Source organism: Argopecten irradians, chromosome 5 (assembly GCF_041381155.1).
Source record: "Argopecten irradians isolate NY chromosome 5, Ai_NY, whole genome shotgun sequence".
NCBI classification, from domain to species: domain Eukaryota; kingdom Metazoa; phylum Mollusca; class Bivalvia; order Pectinida; family Pectinidae; genus Argopecten; species Argopecten irradians.
In genome coordinates, this window is record NC_091138.1 from 3,710,668 (window position 1) to 3,732,788 (window position 22,121).

The 22,121-nt window shown below is 35.7% G+C and overlaps 1 protein-coding gene across 1 annotated transcript in view; it reads left to right on the forward strand.

Annotated features, from left to right (window-relative positions):
* Window positions 1-234: 234 nt before the first annotated feature.
* Window positions 235-22,121, forward strand: part of LOC138324205 (integrator complex subunit 1-like) — a 46,240-nt gene continuing 24,353 nt past the window's right edge. Inside the window, exons 1-20 of the mRNA XM_069269286.1 lie at window positions 235-273; window positions 523-708; window positions 4,416-4,561; window positions 5,391-5,532; window positions 6,046-6,228; window positions 6,598-6,691; window positions 7,894-8,017; window positions 8,380-8,457; window positions 8,927-9,084; window positions 9,433-9,529; window positions 10,392-10,483; window positions 10,790-10,850; window positions 12,094-12,169; window positions 12,433-12,557; window positions 12,837-12,966; window positions 14,725-14,895; window positions 16,527-16,676; window positions 17,082-17,234; window positions 21,567-21,630; window positions 21,855-21,965. Of these exons, the coding sequence (XP_069125387.1) occupies window positions 235-273; window positions 523-708; window positions 4,416-4,561; window positions 5,391-5,532; window positions 6,046-6,228; window positions 6,598-6,691; window positions 7,894-8,017; window positions 8,380-8,457; window positions 8,927-9,084; window positions 9,433-9,529; window positions 10,392-10,483; window positions 10,790-10,850; window positions 12,094-12,169; window positions 12,433-12,557; window positions 12,837-12,966; window positions 14,725-14,895; window positions 16,527-16,676; window positions 17,082-17,234; window positions 21,567-21,630; window positions 21,855-21,965 (2,380 nt within the window). The remainder of the gene's footprint in view (window positions 274-522; window positions 709-4,415; window positions 4,562-5,390; window positions 5,533-6,045; window positions 6,229-6,597; window positions 6,692-7,893; window positions 8,018-8,379; window positions 8,458-8,926; window positions 9,085-9,432; window positions 9,530-10,391; window positions 10,484-10,789; window positions 10,851-12,093; window positions 12,170-12,432; window positions 12,558-12,836; window positions 12,967-14,724; window positions 14,896-16,526; window positions 16,677-17,081; window positions 17,235-21,566; window positions 21,631-21,854; window positions 21,966-22,121) is intronic.

A 22,121-nucleotide genomic window follows, 5' to 3' on the forward strand; every position in this document is an offset into this window, starting at 1 on the left:
TGAACACAAGTCGTAAGGTATAGTAATCAGAGGTATACAGTATGTTAAATGGTAATATTAAAGTGAACACAAGTCGTAAGGTATAGTAATCAGAGGTATACAGTATGTTAAATGGTAATATTAAAGTGAACACAAGTCGTAAGGTATAGTAATCAGAGGTATACAGTATGTTAAATGGTAATATTAAAGTGAACACAAGTCGTAAGGTATAGTAATAATCAGAGGTATTACAGTATGTTAAATGGTAATATTAAAGTGAACACAAGTCGTAAGGTATAGTAATCAGAGGTATACAGTATGTTAAATGGTAATATTAAAGTGAACACAAGTCGTAAGGTATAGTAATCAGAGGTATACAGTATGTTAAATGGTAATATTAAAGTGAACACAAGTCGTAAGGTATAGTAATCAGAGGTATGTTAAAGTAATATTAAAGTGACACAAGTCGTAAGGTATAGTAATCAGAGGTATACAGTATGTTAAATGGTAATATTAAAGTGAACACAAGTCGTAAGGTCGTAGTATAGTGACCAACAAGATAGTATAGAGTCCTATGTAATGGACATTATCCGTGAACAGCTGGGCCGCCGTCAGACCATGGACACATCCTCCCGAAATGTGATCCGTCTGATGACTGCCACATGTGGTTACAGCCAGGTCAGGATACAGGTGGCACAACGACTAGAGATGTGGTTACAAAACCCAAAGGTAAACCCAGAAAATATTCAAAAGGAACACTTGATATACCATATTAACTGTAAACCCAGAAAATATCAAAAAGGCACAATTGATATACCATATTTACTGTAAACCTAGAAAATACTAAAAAGGAACAATTGATATACCATATTTACTGTAAACCCAGAAAATACCAAAAAGGAACAATTGATATACCATATTTACTGTAAACCCAGAAAATACTAAAAAGGAACACTTGATATACCATATTTACTGTAAACCCAGAAAATACCAAAAAGGAACAATTGATATACCATATTTACTGTAAACCCAGAAAATATCAAAAAGGAACAATTGATATACCATATTTACTGTAAACCCAGAAAATATCAAAAAGGAACAATTGATATACCATATTTACTGTAAACCCAGAAAATATCAAAAAGGAACAATTGATATACCATATTTACTGTAAACCCAGAAAATATCAAAAAGGAACAATTGATATACCATATTTACTGTAAACCAAAAAAAATATTCAAAAGGAACAATTGATATACCATATTTACTGTAAACCCAGAAAATATCAAAAAGGAACACTTGATAAACAATATTTACTGTAAACCCAGAAAATATTCAAAAGCAACAATTGATATACCATATTTACTGTAAACCCAGAAAATATTCAAATGGAACAATTGATATACCATATTTACTGTAAACCCAGAAAATACTAAAAAGGAACACTTGATATACCATATTTACTGTAAACCCAGAAAATATCAAAAAGGAACAATTGATATACCATATTTACTGTAAACCCAGAAAATATTAAAAAGGAACAATTGATATACCATATTTACTGTAAACCCAGAAAATATTAAAAAGGAACAATTGATATACCATATTTACTGTAAACCCAGAAAATATTAAAAAGGAACAATTGATATACCATATTTACTGTAAACCCAGAAAATATTAAAAAGGAACAATTGATATACCATATTTACTGTAAACCCAGAAAATATTAAAAAGGAACAATTGATATACCATATTTACTGTAAACCCAGAAAATATTAAAAAGGAACAATTGATATACCATATTTACTGTAAACCCGGAAAATATTAAAAAGGAACACATGATATACCATATTTACTGTAAACCCAGAAAATACCAAAAAGGAACAATTGATATACCATATTTACTGTAAACCCAGAAAATATTAAAAAGGAACACTTGATATACCATATTTACTGTAAACCCAGAAAATATTAAAAAGGAACACTTGATAAACCAACATTTACTGTAAACCCAGAAAATATTAAAAAGGAACAATTGATATACCATATTTACTGTAAACCCGGAAAATATTAAAAAGGAACACTTGATATACCATATTTACTGTAAACCCAGAAAATATCAAAAAGGAACAATTGATATACCATATTTACTGTAAACCCTGAAAATACCAAAAAGGAACACTTGATATACCATATTTACTGTAAACCCAGAAAATATTAAAAAGGAACAATTGATATACCATATTTACTGTAAACCCAGAAAATATTCAAAAGGAACAATTGATATACCATATTTACTGTAAACCCTGAAAATACCAAAAAGGAACACTTGATATACCATATTTACTGTAAACCCAGAAAATACTAAAAAGGAACAATTGATATACCTATTTACTGTAAACCCAGAAAATATTAAAAAAGGAACAATTGATATACCATATTTACTGTAAACCCAGAAAATATTAAAAAGGAACAATTGATATACCATATTTACTGTAAACCCAGAAAATATTAAAAAGAAACAATTGATATACCATATTTACTGTAAACCCAGAAAATATTAAAAAAGAACAATTGATATACCATATTTACTGTAAACCCAGAAAATATTAAAAAGGAACAATTGATATACCATATTTACTGTAAACCCAGAAAATATTAAAAAGGAACAATTGATATACCATATTTACTGTAAACCCAGAAAATATTAAAAAGGAACACTTGATATACCATATTAACTGTAAACCCAGAAAATATCAAAAAGGCACAATTGATATACCATATTTACTGTAAACCCTGAAAATACCAAAAAGGAACACTTGATATACCATATTTACTGTAAACCCAGAAAATATTAAAAAGGAACAATTGATATACCATATTTACTGTAAACCCAGAAAATACCAAAAAGGAACACTTGATATACCATATTTACTGTAAACCCAGAAAATATTAAAAAGGAACACTTGATAAACCAACATTTACTGGAAACCCAGAAAATATTAAAAAGGAACAATTGATATACCATATTTACTGTAAACCCGGAAAATATTAAAAAGGAACACTTGATATACCATATTTACTGTAAACCCGGAAAATATTAAAAAGGAACACTTGATATACCATATTTACTGTAAACCCTGAAAATACCAAAAAGGAACACTTGATATACCATATTTACTGTAAACCCAGAAAATACTAAAAAGGAACAATTGATATACCTATTTACTGTAAACCCAGAAAATAATTAAAAAAGAAACAATTGATATACCATATTTACTGTAAACCCAGAAAATATTAAAAAGAAACAATTGATATACTATATTTACTGTAAACCCAGAAAATATTAAAAAGGAATCATTGATATACCATATTTACTGTAAACCCAGAAAATATTAAAAAGGAACAATTGATATACCATATTTACTGTAAACCCAGAAAATATTAAAAAGAAACAATTGATATACCATATTTACTGTAAACCCAGAAAATATTAAAAAGGAACAATTGATATACCATATTTACTGTAAACCCAGAAAATATTAAAAAGGAAACAATTGATATACCATATTTACTGTAAACCCAGAAAATATTAAAAAGGAACAATTGATATACCATATTTACTGTAAACCCAGAAAATATTAAAAAGGAACAATTGATATACCATATTAACTGTAAACCCAGAAAATATTAAAAAGGAACAATTCATATACCATATTTACTGTAAGAAGCTACCAGCTCACTTAAGGACCGGACAGATCAGTTATCTGTTATAAATACCAATATCCACTCCAGAGTCAGAATAGCTATAACTAAGCCATTAGCATAGCTAACTAAGCCTTATTATAAGTTAGTTTAAACATTATTTGAGATTATTAGATTTATGTAAAAACAGCTAACAAATATATAGTAAAACAGGGGGGTCGAGGAGAAGGAAGCTGATTTTAGTGAAAAACATTTAAAGATGCTCCACCGCCGACAGAGCATAAATGATATTCATCATTTGAACACTTATTGGAGTTTAATCGTGTATATGTATGTCTAATTTACACAAAAAGTAATATAAAATAATTTATTTCGCCTTTGGTGCATGCACAATCAGTACTTCATTCCATATAGGATATAGTGACACGGAACTTTTTCGGGATGCAATTAATTATTTTTCATATTTTCAACTTGAAGTAAAATTAGAAGCTCAAACTTTTCAATGGTTGTAATGGTGTAAAGTAACTTTTGTAACTGAAGAAAAATACTAAATCGTCTGCTCCTGTATTTGATAGTGAAAAGATACCATTTGTCAGCGGTGGAGCATCTTTAATACTTGCAGTTGATAAAAAAGATATATAAGAAATTTTTTGTGCCTATAAGGATGAAATGTTGGTAGTATCTGTAAATCGTTAAATACTATACTATGAAGAAAACCATGTTATCTGTAGCTGACCCGGTCTGCCCAGGATCTGTTGATGGCTCTATGTATGAACTGTAACCAGTATGACCAGAATGATATAGAGGTTCTCTCACAACTTGTCAAGATCAGAATGAAAACTAAACCACTGCTGAACCATTTCCTATCTTGTATCAGGTAGGTATATAAAATCTTTCAGGGTAATTTGGAAAATGTGAGATACAAGATTAAGTTTCGCTTTACCTTATCACCTAAACACCAATAACAATATTTCTGTTCTCACATCAGAAACAAATCTCTATCTTGTATATTGTGAACATATCTATTTTAGCACAGTCAAATGTTAATGCAAATGTGAAAAATGTACACTATGTTTAATTAGGGCGGATATAAATGAATGCAATTCAGTGGTTCAGAACCAGAAATACATACCTGGTATGTACCCTTTTACAAAACCGGAAATACAAACCTGGTATGTATCCTTTTACAAAACCGGAAATACAAACCTGGTATGTATCCTTTTACAAAACCGGAAATACATACCTGGTATGTACCCTTTTACAAAACCAGAAATACATGCCTGGTATGTACCCTTTTACAAAACCAGAAATACATACCTGGTATGTACCCTTTTACAAAACCGGAAATACATACCTGGTATGTACCCTTTTACAAAACCAGAAATACATACCTGGTATGTACCCTTTTACAAAACCAGAAATACATACCTGGTATGTACCCTTTTACAAAACCAGAAATACATACCTGGTATGTACCCTTTTACAAAACCAGAAATACATACCTGGTATGTACCCTTTCACAAAATTTTGCACTGTACATGAATTAGTGCTTCAAAGACAGCGCGAAAAACGCTAAAATAAAACTACTGCTAAAATGAAAAAAGTATCTACCCTATACTAAGCTTTACTTGATTTCCATTCCATGAATGTAATTTTACTGAGGATCATATACATGATATAATTGTTGGTAAATATTTTGTTTACAGAGAATTGATCCCACAACACCCGGAGAACTTACGTATGATGCTCACTCACACTATCTACAATGAACTATCCAATGCCAGGAATCCTAACAACATGGCTCTGATCAGTGTCATGTTTCAGACCGCATCGGCCCAGGCTACCAAGGTTTGATTAATTCAGTGACTTAAGTCTAGTGATTAATACTCTATCAATTCTATACTGTTTAATGTGTTTTGAATATTCCCATATTTTTCTGACAGTATCTGTAAATTAAATTTCATAAAGTATTCTTTTGTAGAAGAATTAGTAACAGGAGTACAGAAACTGATTCCAAAGTTGAATGTGTATAAGGCAAAGAATTGATTGTTAAGATATGTGTACAACTATATATCATAGTACAGTTACAGTAGTTAAAGTTGATCATGCTTTGATTGTAGTGGTGAGCCAGACATATTAACAGTTCTCTAACATTCACTTAATAACCATACTGTTGAAAAATGTCATTATCAATGTACGTGAATACCGGGGGTAATGATACTGAATTATGTGTCTTATATAGAACAATCACAATCGGCTGATGATGAGATTATGTGATGCCATTTATCACTATTTCCTCATAATCTGACCAAAATGAATAGTTATTCCTTAAATTAATTCCTATTATGTATTTTATTGTAGGTTCTGTCTGAGATATTCCAGGATCTGCTGTCCAACAAGGAGGATTATCTCCGTGCACTTCGTGCCCTGCTCCGAGAAATTTCTCGTTCTCTCAAACAGGATCTAAAAATCTCATCATTTTGTCTGAATCTAATGCAGGAGAGAACAGACACCAAGTTTGTAGAAATGGACAGTGCTTTAAGGGTATATACCAATATAACATCTGACTATTTTCTGACTGTAGTTGTATATTACTTGACATTTGTTTGTTAAGCTTTTTGTGCATGTTTTTTCTTTGCTGTGAAACTCAATCACCAAACTATAACAGTAAAATATGGCTATCACAAACATCTAGGGATCAATAAGATTACTTTCCTATAAGCTCCACTCATTATTCGCATAATACATATATCTTATGGGAGCCTTGATGAGGAATACAAATGTTTTGTTTTATAGCTGTGAAATTGTTATAAGTGTGTGTGTTATAAACATGTTTTACTGTATTCATGTAATTAAAATCACCAAACTGATATACATGTCAACAAAGATTGATTATTTTCTTCTTTGTTCCAGGAGCGATACATCCTTTCTGTTGCAGACATGGTCACGGTCACAATCCTTATAGGAATCACACCGTCCGTACGCGAGGCCAAGGGAGATAAACAAGGTCATACAAAGCTATTAAAAATAAATTGAGTGTAAATAAGGTTATGAAATGTTTTGTGATTAAATTTAGATATTGTTTACGTAATATCTCCAGAATTATGTAGAACAAGATATAGTAACAGTAATACAGTAAAACCCCTCTAACTCGAACCCGGATTCCTCGAATACCCCCTATTCGTCGAACTGGTCGTACGGTCCCGACCGTCTCTCTATATAATCTAAGTAACAAAACCCCGGATAGCTCGAACAGCTATTCGTCGAATACCCCATATTCCTCGAACAGAAATATGTCCCCGTTGCGTCAAATTCATAGTATTTACCCATGTATTCGTCGAACAGGTGTTTGGCCCTTGTGATTTTTTTACCTGTGTCACACCTGACTGCACCGACCAACATGGATAATTGCTCACGATCTTGTGTTTATACAATTGTCGTGTCAAGCCTTTATGTAATTAAGGGATTAACGGTGTCATTATTACCTACCTACACAATCGCAAGCCGTTGTTTAATGCTAACTTTATTTAAATATTTCAGAAAAGGCATTAAGTTATTAATGTTTCTCTCGTAATAGTCTTCGTTGTAAATACAGAAGTTGTTGATCCGTGTTAATAGAAAGTACGCATTGTGAAATGACAAAAGAGGCGGAAGATATTGTTGACGTCCGCCTAATTATAAAAGTTTATTTTTTTTTAAATTTCTTCGTTGGTTTCATTCGACAGGCTAACACAATGTTATTTGCCGAAAGATGTAAACGATATCAAACGATATATGCAAAGTACATTTTATCAGTGCGTTCCGTATCTTTTCATGTAAATTGTATTTTGTAACTTTACTTGTAAATACTAAATAGACATCTATAGATATCATTCCTTATGTCCGTAAATATGCTGGTTAATAACTTTATTGTGAGTATGTATTTTGTAAATGTTTTAAATAATTTGTGATAATTAAATAATAGAAAATGTACTCCTTGTTGACCAATATGGATATTGTACATTAACCTAGATGACGATAGGGTAATTAAAATGTCATTGCCGTGCATTGTTTGTCATAGTTTGAAACCGGACATTTTAACTGTCGATCTTGACCAACCTCGGATAAGTCGAATACCCCGTATTCCTCGAACTATTGACCTGGTCCCCTGCAGTTCGAGTTATAGGGGTTTTACTGTATGTTTAAACATCAACAGAATCTAAATTTTAGATTCGGAAGTTCTCCATAAGTATCGCCAGCAGACAGCCATGATACAGCGAGATGCAGTGTGGTGGTTACATACTATTGTGTCAAAACATATTGGGGAACTTAAACCTGAACAGTATATTCACTGGTAAGTTATAATGTAGACACTAGTCTGGTATATATATGCTGAAGTGATATGTGTTTCCTCAGTATTGATACATGGTATCAGAATTAGACATCCTTTGCATTGGTCATCAACATTTTAGGCTTTTTATGTTACATTTTCCATTTATACATTGGAATTTTTTATTGTAAATTTAAAGCAAAATTAATATAAGTTAATTCATTTTTCTTAAAATGATGTTTTTGTTATTTAAATCATGAAATGGAGGCTTGTAGTGTTGCCTCTGTCTGTCACACGTTGGTGACATTTGATATATATGTGTCCTACAGATATTTCTAGTTTATGATAGATTTTGTCTTTACATGGACCCGTTGTTGTTATTGTAGTCTACACAAGGTACTGTTCCTGGAGAGTCCTGAACATTACTACAACAAAGACAATTGGCCGTCAGAAGGAGAGAGAGGGTAAGTAACCTGATGTATGTTCAGACTTCATCACTCTTGGATTACATTTGTAATACTCATCAGAATTTATCTAACCAAGATCAAACAGGACTGAAATATAACATGCGTCAAGATTAATGTTCACAAAGAATGTTAGTTCAGTTCAAAGTATGTGGTCCTCTAGTTTTATGATTTGTATGAGAATATGATTTATTAATAAATCTGCGAGAATGTTTGAGATTTTCCAGGTCTGATATTGTGTCTTTCTTATTAGCTCGCCTCTCGAAGATTTTGAGAATTCCAAGAGGCCCAATGGGCCAAAAAGTTAAGCTTTGTAATGACATTGCTATATGTTATAATGCTGTTAAATTACAAGGAACCTTCATTAAATCAACGAACCCCCAGAGGCGAGCTTTGGTGTTCTCAAACAGGTTTTGTTTGTTTTACATGTCTCTGTATTGTGTTTTAAGTGTTTTATATTGTGTGGCAGGTCCCTGTTAAGGATTGCGTCCGAGTCCCCTGTACTGGAGGATACTTTGATGAGAATTCTTGTCATCGGTCTGTCTCCTGATATTCCCATGAACCCTGCAGATGCTGTAGAACTTGTGGACCAACTAGTAAAACGAGCGGCCAGTCTCAGTTGTGATGGTAAAACACATTTAGATGTTGATCGAAGAGGAGGAACTCATCTCCAAGTTAAATGAATTCATCTGTAACTCAGGGAAATATTGATTTAATTACCAATCAGTTCTGATACAGTATCATTAAGTGTTTGTCTAAGTAACCCGAGATTTGATCTACTAATTTGTTCTGTTATTACTATATAGGGATCTGTATTGTATACTCATCATTGATATAAAAGAGACATTTCAAATTTTTATTCTTTCCATGTTTTAACTGCTTTACATTGATGTCTTTGGTTGTTTAAGTAATTGTCATTACTATCACTACTAATCATTAGCATCACAATTACAGATCTATTGATGTTTGTTATAGGTGAAAAAGTGTTACAGATGGAGAGACTTGAGCTAGTAGACGCTCTACTTAACCTGTGTTCATACAGACACCCTACTGACATCTCTCTACCAAAGGGGTGAGTTGTCAAAAACAGCATTTCACCAATATAATATATGACATTGGATAATACATGCACATTTCTACTTGTGTCTTGTAGGAGTAAAAAGTTCCAAATTGAAAGTTTTTTTGTTGTTGTGTTTTTTTTTTTTTAATATAAAGGACTAGATATGGTAATGGCTCTTTTTGGCCCCTAAATCTACCAAATTTCAAATTAAGTTTTTAGAAATTAATTTGCTGCGTTTGGAATATTGAATATGCCCCTGATAAAAACTTAATGATATTTTTTGTTGACAGAAAGTATGTTTTTGCTATATAACCATGGTAACTTTGCATAAATTATGCAAATTTGAAAATTTGGTCAATTTTGGCATATTTTTGATAGCTTTTCCTTTAAAATCAATAGAGCGCAACCTAGAACACACTTTATATTTTAAGTGAATTAGCAGACACGAAGAATACATCATTTTGAGAAATATAAAGTTTGTTCTAGAATGCGCTCTATGTTAACTAGATGAAAAACTGCATAAAAAAGGTCAATTTTGATGAAATTTTCACATTTTGCTTAATTTATGTACAATAAAAATGGTTGCCATGGCAACTAGAACTGCTATATTACCTAATAGCACTATCAAATATGTCAGGTATGTAGTTAATATTTGAAATGCAAGATTAGCATTTTAAATAACAAATTTTGAAAAATAGCGGATTTGGGGGCCACATAATACCCTTATCATACCTAGTCCTTTAACCATGATATCTCAAGTTGGTTGTGTTTGTCTTAACATGTATCCAGATATCTAATTATGATGTTTTAGTGTACATAACATATGTCCTACAATAACAAAATATCAAACAGCGTACATGACATAATTATACAGGTACAGCCCGCCAACGCTGGCTATCTCTAACTTGTACTGGAAATCCTGGACCATCCTCCTCATCTTATCCGCATTCAACCCTCAAACATTTGGTAAGAATAGATTTCTCTGTATATTTCACTCTCTTCAGTTTGAGATTAAAGATGATTTTTTTTGTTTACTCAATCACATTGTACCAAAAAATTAAAAAAAAAAAAATTAAACCAGTCATCAACATTGTTTAAAATACTCTATCAGATGGTTGATATACTTAAAATCAAATTTTAGGTTAAGGTGTTTTGATGATTAAATACATTAAAATTCTATGATAAAAATTGCATGAACATACAGTAAATAGCAAGACCCAAAGTTGAGCACCTGTGATAAAGACATGTCAGGTAAATTTGTTTTTGTTTAAGGAATTACAGCTTGGGAGAACTACCCCACACTAAAGTGTCTGATGGAGATGGTGATGACCAGGTATGTGTTACCTGTCTGATAACTTGTTATAACAATACTCTATTGTCTGATGGAGATGGTGATGACCAGGTATGTGTTACCTGTCTGATAACTTGTTATAACAATACTCTATTGTCTGATGGAGATGGTGATGACCAGGTATGTGTTACCTGTCTGATAACTTGTTATAACAATACTCTATTGTCTTATCATTTATGCATCCTGTTTCTTATCATTGTTGTTGATCATTTAGATACTTAAGGGATCTTATTTCCTATGACGGACATTTAGATACTTGATGGAATCCTTAATAAGTATATACAGCCTATTGTTGGTATCTGAAGCTGTATTGTGGCAAGCTTAAGAAAAAAAGATGTGGTGAATCTTTGGCAAGTCACTTTTTTTTCCTGTTCCCAGCCAAAAATACAGAATACATTTTCAGACTCTGACTATGCATACTTTTTTATCCTGTAAATTTCATAAAAACAGCGTACATAAATTAAAAGATGTTGATTATATTTAAGACTTGCTTGTCTTTCAAAAAATGAATTGCCTTGGTAGGTCAGTTGAATCAGCGCATCTACTGAATATCTTAAATACAGCTAGTTTCCATTAGTGTCAAATACAACAAAACTATAAGTGGAAATTGTAGTCTGACAATGACAATGCTGGATGTAGGATAACAATAGATATTCTTTAGATAACAGTAGATATACTTTAGATAACAGTAGATATACTTTAGATAACAGTAGATATATTTTAGATAACAGTACAAAGAGAGCTGGATGTAGGATAACAGTAGATATACTTTAGATAACAGTAGATATACTTTAGATAACAGTAGACATACTTTAGATAACAGTAGATATATTTTAGATAACAGTAGACATACTTTAGATAACAGTAGATATACTTTAGATAACAGTAGATATACTTTAGATAACAGTAGATATACTTTAGATAACAGTAGATATACTTTAGATAACAGTAGATATACTTTAGATAACAGTAGATATACTTTAGATAACAGTAGATATACTTTAGATAACAGTAGATATACTTTAGATAACAGTAGATATACTTTAGATAACAGTAGATATACTTTAGATAACAGTAGATATACTTTAGATAACAGTAGATATACTTTTGATAATAGTAGATATACTTTAGATAACAGTTAATATACTTTAGATAACAGTAGATATATTTTAGATAACAGTACAAAGAGAGCTGTAATTCTAAACATTGGTATTGTTCTGTACAGAAATTACAAGTTCCCTCCTCCAACCACAGCTTCAGAGGACAGAGATATCGAGGACATCAAGAATCAGGAAAAACAGGTAGGAGTTGAAAACCAATATCAGAATTATTATATTATTTGTACAAAGCAAATGTTTACATGTCAGTAGGAATATAATAACATGTGTTGGGGAAAAAATTGAATTTAAATGGAAATTATATTGTTAGAAAGAAATAAAACAACAATATAGATACAAATTGTTTGTATCATATTGTTTATGAACAGACTGAGCTGAAAACAAAAGTTACATTGACTCTTTCTAATAACATGTTTTAGTTTCATGATTGGATTTGTATTTTTTAGGTGTCTGAACAAGAGAAGCAGGAAATCTTAGAATTTGAGAGCCATCTGGCAGCTGCTACAAGTAAAGTTACAATTACTGAGTCCAACAGTTTACTTGTTACTCAACTTACCGGCATGAAACCCAGGTAACAGTCACATGCTGATGTGTAGAGTTGGTTTAACACAAACAGTAAATGGAGAGTTAATTTTCTTAGGATTAAACATTCTTAGTAGTATTAACTCTTTTGATAATTGATGTTACCTGTACAGGTTTTCATCTGTTTATAATGGTAACAATTTGCCTAGTGTTTTGTTTTGTTTCTAATAGTCTTTAGTAGCTGTTTAATTAAGAAGTCACTCTGTTGAGAGCCTAATGTGTTATTCATTTGAAGACAGATCTATTTGACTATCTGTTTTCTCTGTAGTGGAGTAGCGCGCCAGCCCCCAGCAGCCATGTTAGAACAAGTCCGGATCCTCAATGAGAGTATCCACATTGGACAGATGTTGTGTCGGAGTCGTAAGCCAGATTTTCTACTTGACATCATTCAGAGACAAGTGAGTATCACTAATCACATTGCTGCAGATTGAAAAATGTAGATTAAGACTGATAATTTATTAGGACAAAATTTGGACTGGACTAATTTTACTGATTATTGCACAACCTGTCAGACATTAATCAATTTGCAAAGGAAATCAAATAGAGAAATCTTCACGGTTTTCATAGTGTCAGTCTGTATTTGAGTCATTGTAAATGAAATTGGGGCCTCAAAAAGGGGTATGTCACTTAAAGGGATGGGGCGCTTATAGGGATGGGGTGCTTATAGGGATGGGGCGCTCATAGGGATGGGGCGCTTCATAGGGATGGGGCGCTCATAGGGATGGGGCGCTTATAGGGATGGGGGCTATAGGGATAGGGGCGCTTATAGGGATGGGGCGCTTATAGGGTGGGGCGCTATAGGGTGGGCTTATAGGATGGGCGCTTATAGGGATGGGGCGCTTATAGGGATGGGGGCGCTTATAGGGATGGGGCGCTTATAGGGATGGGGCGCTTATAGGGATGGGGGCGCTTATAGGGATGGGGCGCTCATAGGGATGGGGCGCTTATAGGGATGGGGCGCTCATAGGGATGGGGCGCTCATAGGGATGTGGCGCTCATAGGGATGGGGCGCTTATAGGGATGGGGCGCTTCATAGGGATGGGGCGCTTATAGGGATGGGGCGCTCAAAGGGATGGGGCGCTTATAGGGATGGGGCGCTTATAGGGATGGGGCGCTTATAGGGATGGGGCGCTTATAGGGATGGGGCGCTTATAGGGATGGGGCGCTCATAGCGGTGGGGCGCTTATAGGGATGGGGCGCTCATAGGGATGGGGCGCTTATAGGGATGGGGCGCTTATAGGGATGGGGAGCTCATAGGGATGGGGCGCTCATAGGGATGGGGCGCTCATAGGGATGGGGCGCTTATAGGGATGGGGCGCTTATAGGGATGGGGCGCTTATAGGGATGGGGCGCTTATAGCGATGGGGCGCTTATAGGGATGGGGCGCTTATAGGGATGGGGTGCTTACAGGGATGGGACGCTCATAGGGATGGGGCGCTTATAGGGATGGGGCACTTATAGGGATGGGGCGCTCATAGCGATTGGGCGCTTCTAGGGATGGGGCGCTTACAGGGATGGGGCGCTTATAGGGATGGGGCGCTTACAGGGATGGGACGCTTATAGGGATGGGGCACTTATAGGGATGGGGCGCTCATAGGGATGGGGCGCTCATAGGGATGGGGCGCTTATAGATTGGCGATGGGATGGGGCGCTTACAGGGATGGGGCGCTTATAGGGATGGGGCGCTTACAGGGATGGGACGCTTATAGGGATGGGGCACTTATAGGGATGGGGCTCTTATAGGGATGGGGCGCTCATAGGGATGGGGCGCTCATAGCGATGGGGCGCTTATAGGGATGGGGCGCTAATAGGGATGGGGCGCTTATTGGGATGGGGCACTTATAGGGATGGGGCGCTTATAGGGCTGAATATGGTATATAAAGTTGAGCCAGAATATTTGAAGGTTATGCCAGGTTAAGAAAATAGTGGAAATTAGTATAAGGGTACCCAGACAAAAAAGCCACTAACCTACCATAGGATTCTGACAAATACTAACATGGGATTTCAACTTAGGGCTAGTGATAATATGTCTGGACATCTTAACTAATTGCCACCACAGCCTCTGCTTTCTCCTCCCCCCATCTTCCTTCCTTCCTTTATTCCCCCCTATCTTAAAACTACATTGACCTAAGTTTTGTCTATTTCTTTTGTTTTAGGGAGCCTCACAGTCCATGCCGTGGCTAGCTGAGTTAGTGGAGGCGAGTGAGGGATCCCTGGAAGTTTTACCTGTCCAGTGTCTGTGTGAGTTCCTACTCCATGATGTTACTGGTGTCAACCCAGCACAAGAGGAGGACACTAAACAACTAGAGAAACACCGGAAAAAACAGGTGAATATATATATATACAGCTCAGACAGGTGAATATATATATACAGCTCAGACAGGTGAATATATATATACAGCTCAGACAGGTGAATATATATATACAGCTCAGACAGGTGAATATATATATACAGCTCAGACAGGTGAATATATATATATATAGCTCAGACAGGTCAATATATATATACAGCTCAGACAGGTGAATATATATATACAGCTCAGACAGGTGAATATATATATATATATAGCTCAGACAGGTCAATATATATATATACAGCTCAGACAGGTGAATATATATATATATAGCTCAGACAGGTCAATATATATATATACATCTCAGACAGGTGAATATATATATATATAGCTCAGACAGGTCAATATATATATACAGCTCAGACAGCGAAGCCCTATACTCCAAACTTACTGATTGACACGTATGAAAAGGAGTGTTTATAAGACTAGAATACTGTTTGGCGTTTTTGAACATGAATGTTTTGCCAATTCTGCCAGATAAAACAGTATCATCTTGTTATCCCCCGTCCGGGATCCTTTTCCTCTACAACTCAAAAACTGTTCACAGCAGCTCCTTGAAACTTTCTGTATACATCAGACAAGTGCCCTAGTTTTGCCTTTTGCTATTTTGGACCTTCTATTTTGGAATTTTTCCATTCCATTAACACCAAAAACAGACTAGTCAAAAACCACCAAATTACAGACAACTAGTTTGCCTTTGCTATTTTTTTTATTTTAATTTGTTCCATTAACTGAAAACTTAGTAAACACTCCTATAACTCCAAAATCGTTTAACACAGCTCCATGAAACTTTCTGAATATATCAGACAAGTGCCCTAGTCGTGCCTTTTGCTATTTCGGACCTTCCTTTTAAAAAAAAATCCGTTACCGTGGAAACTTAGTCGAAAATACCTAATTACTGTTTCTTTTTGTTTCCGGGCTATAACTCCAAAATGGTTCAACGCAGCTCCATGAAACTTAGTATATATCAGGTTACTGTTTCTTTTTGTTACCTGCTGTTTTTCAGTTTTACAATACTACTCACATAAATTTAAAGTTATACTTGAATAATTGTTACTTTGACCTTGATGTATTTGGGTTTTTATACCAACTGGGGATAATGCCACGCTTTGCGGCTCCTTGTTTTAAATTGTAAATGGAAAAAATGTTCATCTGAGTCATAGAAAAGTTCAATGCTTCCACATAGAAAAGTAAAAAAAAAAAAAGATTTACAGGTAAATTACAGTAGATTTTAGATAATCTCAAGTAAGGTCCCTTTGGAGGGGAGTAATATACCAAATAGATTACACATTAACATATTTTATGTATACAATTTAAATATAATGCTGTACCAAGGTGGTTTGATTGACAGATGAGAGAATGTTTGATATAATGCTGTACCAAGGTGGTTTGATTGACAGATGAGAGATGTTGGATATAATGCTGTACCAAGATGGTTTGATTGACAGATGGCATACTACACCAATTCATTCTCATATAATTGTTATCTTAAAAACAATGTTTGGATCAGAATTTGACAAAGAGAAAACACCTATCTAAGTTTTACATACATGTGTACTTTGAAATATGATATGTAAACTCTCCGGTCTATCATTTCTGTACAGAAAGTGAAGAAGCGTGCTGAACTTGTTAGTTACCTTCGTGCCATTATACATGCTGATCCTCCTGATTTGGCATCTGTATCTCAAGTCCTTGATTATTTCCTCCGACGACTCTCATCCACGCAGGCCTCAAACCGACACCTGGCCATACAGGTAGGTTATATAGAAACTCACATGTTTTGTTTATTATGAAATGTTTGTCTACAATATATGAAGTTTTGTTTATGCTTCGCTATGAAAATGGAGATGGGTCACATAATGTTGCTACACTTGTATGTCCATCTCTTTTAATTCTGTTCCTTCATGTTGTATCACTTCATGTCTTGTTTTGATTTTATATGGAGTTTTATTTCTGTTTTGAAAAATATTGGTATATCAGATATATAAGATATCAGCTTTTGTTGATGTAATTGTACATGAACTGTCCATGTTGATAATTTTTATTATACATGTATATACTATATAAGCTTGTGTTTTTATCAAGTGACTGCCCATATTGATAGTTTTTATTGTTAATGTACAGCTGTATTTACTATTTAAGCTTATGATTTTATCCAGGGTCTCTCCATGTTGATATCTAACAAGGACAGTCCGGAGGAGGAGACCATGGAGACTGACAGTGGCTGGGGCCACAGCTGGCTGTTAGAGCACCTCCCAACACTGGCCATCTTCCCTCAAATCAAGCCCCAGATATGTGCTGCCCTCAGACAGGTACAGGACTCGTTACAGCTATGTGTCCTAACATCAGCAGGTCGATTAGGTCCTGTGATCAGTGGGATCCTGTTGTAATGGTTATCAAAATCTCGTGATGTTATCAATAGAGTAAAGATCTTACAAAATGGACATCTACAAATTATTCAGATCATGTCTAGTTCAAAATCATTCTCATTAAATTTTAAACATATTGTTACATGAACGAATAACAGAAATGAGAAACCAGCAGCTAAATTCAAAACACAATTTAATTATATATACAATATTATACAGAGATGGTTTACAATGTCTAAAGTAATTGGTGGTGGTACAAGAGTAGTACGATGATTTAAAGTGTTACTTATCTGTATGCGAATGTCCTGGTATAATCCTTGATCCTTCCAGGTTTCAAATTAACAATAATCACAAATCCACAAGGAAATTGAATGTCCACCGATGATTTGTAAAGTTCCAGGCAATATGAATAAATCCACACAAAGTGTTGTAATAATCCACAGATAAAGTCACAATAGCTCTCCCAATAGAATCTTATATGGCGCTGTACAATTCTTGATATGTCTCATTACAGTTCTCATTACAGTTCTGATTAGCTTTGGACAGTTGGAGTATATATAGCTAAACCCTAATTCAAGAATATTGGAGAACCTTCTACTTCTAGAAATATCTAGCTAAAAACAGTAAACAAGTAAACACACAAAATTTTCTGGAAATAGATCATTCTAGATCTCTACTTATAATCAACATGTTTACAAACATATTTGTTTATACGATGATAATATTCTAGAAAGTTCTATAACCTAAATTAATTAGGTGAACTTTATAAGATGTATTGATAATATAGCTATAGGAGTTATCTCCCCTATCTAATAACTACATGTATTTAGTGTCATACATAACAATATTTTAGAAATCAAGAATAGAAATTAGAAGGCAAAAGTCCCCTTTTGTCCTAGATCATTATAAAACATTGCACATTATGATTAAATTCCTCCTTCAATGAATCCTTCTGTTGTTTGTAGACGTGTCAGATAGAGACAGAGCCTGGCCTTATCAGTGCCTGTATAATCTACTTATCCTTCTGTTGTTTGTAGGCGTGTCAGATAGAGACAGAGCCTGGCCTTATCAGTGCCTGTATAATCTACTTATCCTTCTGTTGTTTGTAGGCGTGTCAGATAGAGACAGAGCCTGGCCTTATCAGTGCCTGTATAATCTACTTATCCTTCTGTTGTTTGTAGGCGTGTCAGATAGAGACAGAGCCTGGCCTTATCAGTGTCTGTATAATCTACTTATCCTTCTGTTGTTTGTAGGTGTGTCAGATAGAGACAGAGCCTGGCCTTATCAGTGTCTGTATAATCTACTTATCCTTCTGTTGTTTGTAGGTGTGTCAGATAGAGACAGAGCCTGGCCTTATCAGTGCCTGTATAATCTACTTATCCTTCTGTTGTTTGTAGGCGTGTCAGATAGAGACAGAGCCTGGCCTTATCAGTGCCTGTATAATCTACTTATCCTTCTGTTGTTTGTAGGCGTGTCAGATAGAGACAGAGCCTGGCCTTATCAGTGTCTGTATAATCTACTTATCCTTCTGTTGTTTGTAGGTGTGTCAGATAGAGACAGAGCCTGGCCTTATCAGTGTCTGTATAATCTACTTATCCTTCTGTTGTTTGTAGGCGTGTCAGATAGAGACAGAGCCTGGCCTTATCAGTGCCTGTATAATCTACTTATCCTTCTGTTGTTTGTAGGCGTGTCAGATAGAGACAGAGCCTGGCCTTATCAGTGTCTGTATAATCTACTTATCCTTCTGTTGTTTGTAGGCGTGTCAGATAGAGACAGAGCCTGGCCTTATCAGTGTCTGTATAATCTACTTATCCTTCTGTTGTTTGTAGGCGTGTCAGATAGAGACAGAGCCTGGCCTTATCAGTGTCTGTATAATCTACTTATCCTTCTGTTGTTTGTAGGCGTGTCAGATAGAGACAGAGCCTGGCCTTATCAGTGTCTGTATAATCTACTTATCCTTCTGTTGTTTGTAGGCGTGTCAGATAGAGACAGAGCCTGGCCTTATCAGTGTCTGTATAATCTACTTATCCTTCTGTTGTTTGTAGGCGTGTCAGATAGAGACAGAGCCTGGCCTTATCAGTGCCTGTATAATCTACTTATCCTTCTGTTGTTTGTAGGCGTGTCAGATAGAGACAGAGCCTGGCCTTATCAGTGCCTGTATAATCTACTTATCCTTCTGTTGTTTGTAGGCGTGTCAGATAGAGACAGAGCCTGGCCTTATCAGTGTCTGTATAATCTACTTATCCTTCTGTTGTTTGTAGGCGTGTCAGATAGAGACAGAGCCTGGCCTTATCAGTGCCTGTATAATCTACTTATCCTTCTGTTGTTTGTAGGTGTGTCAGATAGAGATAGAGCCTGGCCTTATCAGTGTCTGTATAATCTACTTATCCTTCTGTTGTTTGTAGGTGTGTCAGATAGAGACAGAGCCTGGCCTTATCAGTGCCTGTATAATCTACTTATCCTTCTGTTGTTTGTAGGCATGTCAGATAGAGACAGAACCTGGCCTTATCAGTGTCTGTATAATCTACTTATCCTTCTGTTGTTTGTAGGCGTGTCAGATAGAGACAGAGCCTGGCCTTATCAGTGTCTGTATAATCTACTTATCCTTCTGTTGTTTGTAGGCGTGTCAGATAGAGACAGAGCCTGGCCTTATCAGTGTCTGTATAATCTACTTATCCTTCTGTTGTTTGTAGGCGTGTCAGATAGAGACAGAGCCTGGCCTTATCAGTGTCTGTATAATCTACTTATCCTTCTGTTGTTTGTAGGCGTGTCAGATAAGACGAGCCTGGCCTTAACAGTGTCTGTATAATCTACTTATCCTTCTGTTGTTTGTAGGCGTGTCAGATAAGAGACGGAGCCTGGCCTTATCAGTGTCTGTATAATCTACTTATCCTTCTGTTGTTTGTAGGGTGTCAGATAGAGATTGAGCCTGGCCTTATCAGTGCCTGTATAATCTACTTATCCTTCTGTTGTTTGTAGGTGTGTCAGATAGAGACAGAGCCTGGCCTTATCAGTGTCTGTATAATCTACTTATCCTTCTGTTGTTTGTAGGTGTGTCAGATAGAGACAGAGCCTGGCCTTATCAGTGTCTGTATAATCTACTTATCCTTCTGTTGTTTGTAGGCGTGTCAGATAGAGACGGAGCCTGGCCTTATCAGTGTCTGTATAATCTACTTATCCTTCTGTTGTTTGTAGGTGTGTCAGATAGAGACAGAGCCTGGCCTTATCAGTGTCTGTATAATCTACTTATCCTTCTGTTGTTTGTAGGTCTGTCAGATAGAGATAGAGCCTGGCTTTATCAGTGTCTGTATAATCTACTTATCCTTCTGTTGTTTGTAGGCGTGTCAGATAGAGACAGAGCCTGGCCTTATCAGTGCCTGTATACTCTACTTATCCTTCTGTTGTTTGTAGGCGTGTCAGATAGAGACAGAGCCTGGCTTTATCAGTGTCTGTATAATCTACTTATCCTTCTGTTGTTTGTAGGCGTGTCAGATAAAGACGGAGCCTGGCCTTATCAGTGCCTGTATAATCTACTTATCCTTCTGTTTTTTGTAGGCGTGTCAGATAGAGACGGAGTCTGGCCTTATCAGTGTCTGTATAATCTACTTATCCTTCTGTTGTTTGTAGGCGTGTCAGATAGAGACAGAGCCTGGCCTTATCAGTGTCTGTATAATCTACTTATCCTTCTGTTGTTTGTAGGCGTGTCAGATAGAGACAGAGCCTGGCCTTATCAGTGTCTGTATAATCTACTTATCCTTCTGTTGTTTGTAGGCGTGTCAGATAGAGACAGAGCCTGGCCTTATCAGTGTCTGTATAATCTACTTATCCTTCTGTTGTTTGTAGGCGTGTCAGATAAAGACGGAGCCTGACCTTATCAGTGCCTGTATAATCTACTTATCCTTCTGTTGTTTGTAGGCGTGTCAGATAGAGACGGAGTCTGGCCTTATCAGTGTCTGTATAATCTACTTATCCTTCTGTTGTTTGTAGGCGTGTCAGATAGAGACAGAGCCTGGCCTTATCAGTGTCTGTATAATCTACTTATCCTTCTGTTGTTTGTAGGCGTGTCAGATAGAGACAGAGCCTGGCCTTATCAGTGACTGTATAATCTACTTATCCTTCTGTTGTTTGTAGGCGTGTCAGATAGTGATTGAGACTGGCCTTATCAGTGTCTGTATAATCTACTTATCCTTCTGTTGTTTGTAGGCATGTCAGATAGAGACAGAACCTGGCCTTATCAGTGTCTGTATAATCTACTTATCCTTCTGTTGTTTGTAGGCGTGTCAGATAGAGACGGAGCCTGGCCTTATCAGTGCCTGTATAATCTACTTATCCTTCTGTTGTTTGTAGGTGTGTCAGATAGAGACAGAGCCTGGCCTTATCAGTGCCTGTATAATCTACTTATCCTTCTGTTGTTTGTAGGTGTGTCAGATAGAGACAGAGCCTGGCCTTATCAGTGCCTGTATAATCTACTTATCCTTCTGTTGTTTGTAGGTGTGTCAGATAGAGACAGAGCCTGGCCTTATCAGTGCCTGTATAATCTACTTATCCTTCTGTTGTTTGTAGGCGTGTCAGATAGAGACAGAGCCTGGCCTTATCAGTGCCTGTATAATCTACTTATCCTTATGTTGTTTGTAGGCGTGTCAGATAGAGACAAGCCTGGCCTTATCAGTGTCTGTATAATCTACTTATCCTTCTGTTGTTTGTAGGCGTGTCAGATAGAGACAGAGCCTGGCCTTATCAGTGTCTGTATAATCTACTTATCCTTCTGTTGTTTGTAGGCGTGTCAGATAGAGACAGAGCCTGGCCTTATCAGTGTCTGTATAATCTACT